The sequence below is a fragment of the Heterocephalus glaber genome, unplaced genomic scaffold (genome assembly GCF_053883595.1).
Source record: "Heterocephalus glaber isolate CG9 unplaced genomic scaffold, H.glaber_assembly_v1.0 deba00001606, whole genome shotgun sequence".
Lineage (NCBI taxonomy): Eukaryota > Metazoa > Chordata > Mammalia > Rodentia > Bathyergidae > Heterocephalus > Heterocephalus glaber.
This window is the reverse complement of record NW_028258377.1, coordinates 12981449-12987448: the sequence shown is the minus strand read 5'-3', so window position 1 is coordinate 12987448 and position 6000 is coordinate 12981449. Positions and strand designations below refer to the sequence as shown.

The 6000-nt window shown below is 58.9% G+C and overlaps 1 protein-coding gene across 4 annotated transcripts in view; it reads left to right on the top strand.

The window, feature by feature from the left end:
* Positions 1–287: 287 nt before the first annotated feature.
* The window catches only part of Unc5a (unc-5 netrin receptor A), a 60383-nt gene continuing 54670 nt past the window's right edge, over positions 288–6000 (top strand). For 2 of the 4 annotated variants that reach the window (XM_004836312.3, XM_087194792.1), the window contains exon 1: positions 288–590. In XM_004836312.3, coding sequence (XP_004836369.1) covers positions 521–590 — 70 coding nt within the window. In that variant the 5' untranslated portion in view covers positions 288–520. The remainder of the gene's footprint in view (positions 591–6000) is intronic. The other 2 variants (XM_087194793.1, XM_004836313.3) reach the window with 2 other exon arrangements.

Sequence of the window (6000 nt, the reverse complement as noted above, 5' to 3'; positions counted from 1 at the left end):
CAGAGAGTCAATCCACTCCGGGTTTCAGACTCCGGTCCCGGTCCCTGGAGACCGCGAGGGGCGGTGGGAGACCTCCCCTCCCACCACCCAGCCTCTCCCCGAGGGAACCTCAGACTTCGCTCGGAGGTATCCCCGCTGGTGGGGGTGGCCCGCGCGCGCCAAGCGGGGCGGCCCGGCCCCTCCTTCCTTCCCCCGCCCCGCCCCAGCCCCGTTCCGTTATTCCAGTCCGTGTTTTGCGGCGCCCGCCGGCCCGCTCCCCGGCTGCGGGCTCCGCGCGGCGGCTGGCTCGGTGCGCGGCGCGGCTGGCGCTGCGCTCCGCCCCGGCTGCATTGCTGCGCTCCCGGTGCCCAAGGGAGCCACGCGCCGCGTGCGCCCCACAGCCGGCCGACCCGAGGCAGTGCAGTCCGCTGGCATGGGCCCCGGGGGCGCCCCGAGGTGGGGCTCTGGGCTGAGGCGCTGAAAGCCTCCCTCCCGCCCGCGGGGCCCCGCGCCCAGCTCGCCCGCCCGCCCGCCCGCGGCCATGGCCGTCTGGCCCGGCCTGTGGCCAGCACTCTTGGGCATAGTCCTCGCCGCCTGGCTCCGCGGCTCGGGTGAGTCACGCCGCGCGCGCTCTGGGGAGGCTTGCGGGGGACCGTGCGCGCGAACGCTGGCACCTCTTGGTGGTGGGGGGGGCCCGTGACCCGTGCTGCCGGACCGGCTGGGAGCCCCCGGAGGCCAAACTTTGCGAGGCGGGACGCGGGGGCAGCCTCTTGCTGCTGCGCAGCTTCCCCGCGCTCTCTCCCGGAAGCCTGGGTTCTGCCAAGTCCAGGAACAGCTGTCAGCTCACGGGGCTGGGGAGTGTAGACGCCCCACGCCTCCGGGTGGGGGAAGTTTGCTGGTTGCCCGGCCCCAGAGCAGGATCGAGGGTTTGGATCGACCCTGGGGAGCCTGTCTTTGAGGATGCAAAGATTAGAGGGTTTTGACCACATGCCATTGCCCAGAAAATGGAAGGAGGGAAGTGTGTAAGATACCTCTTCCCTGTAGCTTCTGCCCCAACAGTCACTCACAGTTTCCCAGCTTGGCACCTGGCCTCTGCCCACGTCCAGAACACAGTGTCCTCCTCTGTCCCTGTGACACGCTCACACACGCACACACTCAGGCGTGGAGGCGCATACAGCAGCCCCCAGCTCTTGCAGCCTGCACGGTCAAAGCACCACAGCCCCTTTGGCCAGAGCTGCGGCTCCCCAGCCTCCCTAACCCCGGGGCTGGAGTCATGCACAGTGGGCTTCCCCTTCTCCCCAAAACTCCACAGCCCTTGTTTCTCCCTGCTGGCCACCTAACCTGGTCAGTCCTTGGCCCACCTTCTTTCCCTTGGGTGAGGGGGCTTTGGGGGAGGAAGTTCCCCTGCATCCTTTGTCTGCTCTCCTGGAGCCTCCATCTGGGCAGAACTGTGGGGGCCTCCTGATCTCTGCCCCTATGCTCTCAGCAGAGCTGACTGTGAGGGGGGTGTCGTTTGTCTGACCAAGGGGGTATGGGGCTTGAATTATCGATGCCCTCAGAACCTTACTGGGGGGTGGGGGTGGGGGTGGTGAAGGTTTGCCCAAAACCTTCACTTGGCCAGACACAGTTCATCACAAAGGTGTTCTGAGGGAGCTTGGGGTTCCTGAACTGCAAACCCGGACTGATTGGAGATCGATGAGTGAGAGCACAGCAACCAGCTTGGTGATTGAGGCTGATGGCTGGTTCTTGAAGAGTCTGTCTGCGCAGTACATCCTGTACCCACTACCTGACTGCCCTCATCCTGCCCTCAGTCCTCCCTCTGCTCCATCTCACTGATCTCCCTTCCCCATCAGCACCCTCAAATCTTCACTTTAACAAACCTGTCTTCTCCACAGCCTTCCCTTCTAATCCTGACCAAGCTGGAAGGCTGAGCTGCCACTAAGTGTGTGTTCATCCTGCACGCATGTGCATGTTAGGGGTATGCGTGCAGCCCCTCAGATGAACACTCAGGGGATTGTGGGTTGCACCACTGACTGTGGTGAGCTGGAGGTGTTTGCCCTTCCACACATAGGGGAGGTGTTGCCAGACACCAAGTAGGTGCCTAGGAACTGTTTACTGAGTTGGATGTGTATAAGAGGACCGTGTGGTCATGGCTGCATGTAGCCACCTGAGCACGTCTAAGGGCTGTGGATTGACATGTGTGCCTGGGTGATAGAAGGGTTGGCATGGTGTGTGCAGCATCAGTGTGTGTGTGTGTGTGTGTGTGTGTGTGTGTGTGTGAAGGCTGGCCTGCTACACGTGTGTGGCAATTGTGTGCTGCTGCACAGGTGGGCATGTATAGATACGGCTGACAGGTGCTGGTAAGTCAGGCACTGAGGCAGGAATGAGGGATTGGATTGTGCAGGAGGCCATGGGATAGGAGATCTGCATCACCTGTTGGGGCCTGGCACAATGTTGCTCAGGGTTAGCAGGTGAGCATGGGTGCCGCAGGACTGCCTGGAGCAGAGCCTGCCTCTGGCATCAACTCTCAGGACTGTGGTAGGAGCTGCCCAGATGGACAGAGGTAGGAAGGGCCCTGCTTCTCATGTGGGACTGCTTCTTGCTGCCCCCCACAGGCTCTGGTTACATGTGGATACCCAGGCAGGCTGGCCCTGCATTGACCCCAGCTCCTCCCACTCCCGCCCATCAGCTCTTCGGCAACAGCAACAGCGGGTGAAAAATGCATCTGTGAGTGGCTGAGGGAGGGACAGCCAGCTGGGCAGGCGGCAGGGGCCTCCGAGGGCCAGTGAGATGGAACTCTGCAGCCTGCCCTCCCCAGGTCATGCGCCCATCCTCTGTCACCCAATCCAGCACGTCACCACCTCACACAAAGCCTGTCCCTTCAGCACAAATGCACCTGGGCAGGCCCCGTCTGTGCCTGAACACACAGGCATCCACCTGTCTCACCAGATTGTCCCCTTTTTATCCTGCCAGTCACACAGCTGGCACAGCGGCCTCTCTACCCCAGGGGGCTTCCTGTCACAGAGACCCCCACACTCCTGAGGAGGAGGGACATTGGGAATGGCTCCCTTGGAGGTGGGAGCTGAGAGGCACCAAGCTATGACATTGCCCATCCTGACCCCAACAATCTGCCCTTGTTCCTCTTGCTCTGACTCCAGCCCCTTCCTCAAGGGTTGCCTTGACCCCTCGGTCCACTCCCAGCCTCAGGTTGGCATGGCTGGCTGGGGAGTAGGTGATAATTTTCCAGGGCTAAGAGACACCCTGTTCTTACCTTATCTTTTACGTGGGCTAGGCTGGGCTTTGGAATCCTCGGTGCACCCAGGATCCTGACTGGGCTGCCTGCTCCCTCTTTGCCCATGTTGGGAACAGCTACCCTCTGGAGCCCAGGACTGTCGTTGATCTGGACACCAAACACCTGGTTCCTAAGAGCAGTTGCCTTGGCCTCCTCAGGGGCTGGGGCCCCTCCTGACTTACATCCCTTTTTCCTGCCTGGGGCTGCTCTGAGCCCCAAACTTGTAGGCTTAGGCCTAAGCTTAGATGGGGGCCCCCTTCTTTAGGGGAAGACCCCAAAGCTGGGCTTATCTGCTACCTGGGAACATGGGTGTCCATGTCGGGCCTCCTTATTCCAAGCCAGCCCTTTCCTTCTGCCCTTCCTCACAGGGGACCCACCATCCCCTCCCTCCATCTCCCCAGCCTGGGGCTGAAAACCTTTGCATTTCCCTTGGCTTTCCTTTCTCCTTCATGCTTCACATCTAATCTGTCACCAAGTCCTCCACCTCAGTCCAACTTGTGACATTGCTGTGTTCCTCAAGTCCTATGCCTTCCCGCCAACCCTCAGCTCCTTTTCCCCTTACCCGGCTCACCTGACCACTGAGGTGGCCAACCCCACTCATCCCTCTTCTGTGCCTCCTCCTATCACACTAGGTCCTCTGGCATGTGGGTTGGCATCCTGCTTTCTGTGGCTCCCCAGTGCCTGCAGGTGCAGTCTGAAACAGGGACCTGGGGGGCCCTTAGGGAAGCCCCAGCCTCCCTTGCTATGCATCACTGGCTGATCTGTCCAGAGGCTGGGTGCACTCCTAGGCTGGTGTGCTGGGCACTGACAGGACAGCTCAGGTTTCCACACTGTAGCTCCCTTGCCTCACAGAAGCTGGTGCCACCTATCCTGCCAGCATGCTCACCACTTGACCTTAGCCCCGCTGGCGCTGTCCAGACTCAGACAGGCCCCTTTTCTGATGCCCATCCCCACATTGTTCTCTGGAGCTCCACCCCCTGCAATCCAGCTCCTCCCCTTCACAGGGGCCCAGGCAAGCTGATGTGTTTTGGTTGGGCTAAAGAACAGAGGTGTGATTCCTCAGCCCTGGGGCAGCTGCCAAAAGCCTCTGGCCTGAGCTACCTCCTCCTCTTCCAGTGCTTCCCACAAGCAAGGCCATTGTCTATGGCACTGTGGCCCTGCTCTCTGCCCTAGCATGCTCCGAATTATGGCCAGCCAAGTTCTTAGTGTTTTTCTTTGTTTCCTTGATTGGAGTTTGGATTCCCTGGCCAAGCAGGGAGGGCTGCTTATGGCCAGGGATGAGAAGTTTGTCAGTTTCAACAGTGATCCTGTCCTTGTCCCTGAACACAGACTGCCCTAGTCCAGCAAGGCTGGAAATAGCCTCCTGTACAGGGTGGGGATCAGTAAGGCCAGGCTCCATCGTGTGCAGTGATGGTGGACAGGGACACTGTACCCTGGTGCCACACTCACACACAGATGGCAAACCAGCCCACAAGAGGGTGTGTGTTTGTGAGTCACCCACACAAGCTGTATGCCCTGACTGCTGACTGGGGATCTCCCTGCCCACCCCATCCCCACCCTAGCATAGATTTCCCTAGAGTAGGTGTTTTCTTGTGCAAATAGTGTCATTCATAGAGTTGACACCAAGATTTTGGGCTGCTCTGTGCTTCACCTGTGTGCAGCTCCTGGTTCTTGAGGCTGGGCCACTGGGCCCCAATATACTTGGGCACCCAGATGGGAGCTCAGCTTTCCGCAATCAGTTCTTCCAATCCCCCCTCCTTTTTTCTTATCTGCATCCATGGAAGCATCCTTTAGCAGCTGGGAAGCTTTGGCCTCCCCTTCCTACCAGGTGGAGTACAAAAGGCAGGGGTTCTGGAGACAGAGAGGGATGACTTTCCGTCCAAGCCATGTGTCCTTGGATAAGTAACTTTCACTCCCCAGCCTGCTTCTGCATCTGTAGCATGGGCTTGTGTCTCCCTTCTGGGGTTAGAGTAGTAAATTGATGGGCAACAGAGAAAACACCCAAGTGGACCCTAACATCTAGCAGTTGCTCATGGCTTGTCTCCTTTCTCCATTTCCCTAGGTACTTGAGGGCAGTGAGTCAGGACAGAGCTGGGAATTTAAGCTGCACTGGGGCCCAAGCCCAGAGAGAAAAGCATCTCCATAGGAACTCCTTCATTGCTCCTTGCTCCAGCCCCAGGATGGAGCCAGGCAGGAAGATGGGCAGCTTCTAGTTGGAAAAACATATAGCCACTTTCTGCAGGGTCTTAGGTCAATTCTTCAAGTGTCGAAAGAGCAGTTGTTCCAGCCTGTCCTAGAACTGTGTGCTGATGATTAGCTCTTCTACCACACAGGAAGAGGCAACAGAGGGGTGCAGGTGCCCTGGGTGGAACTAAATTCTAGTCTTAGCTCTGCTATTAGGTTGCTATGTGACCTGCACCAATCACTTAACTGCTCTGTGCTGTCTGTCTCTTTGTATACTAAAGGATTAGTCTTGATAACTCCATCCGGGTAGAAGCTGGTGCCCAGGGAGGCTGCCTGGGAATGGGGTTTAGACTCAACCCTCAAAAGCAGGTTCCCCCAAGAACTGCTCACACCTGCCCAGCACCTGCTAAAGACACCAGTGGCCCTGGCAGAGGCTGTTGCATTACCTGGGAGCCAGGTGGCTGCTGGGGCAGAGCCAAAGGTGGCTGTGAGACAGGTGGGAATTGTGAGTTCCAGCTCCCAAGCCAGGAAACTGATCCTGCTTC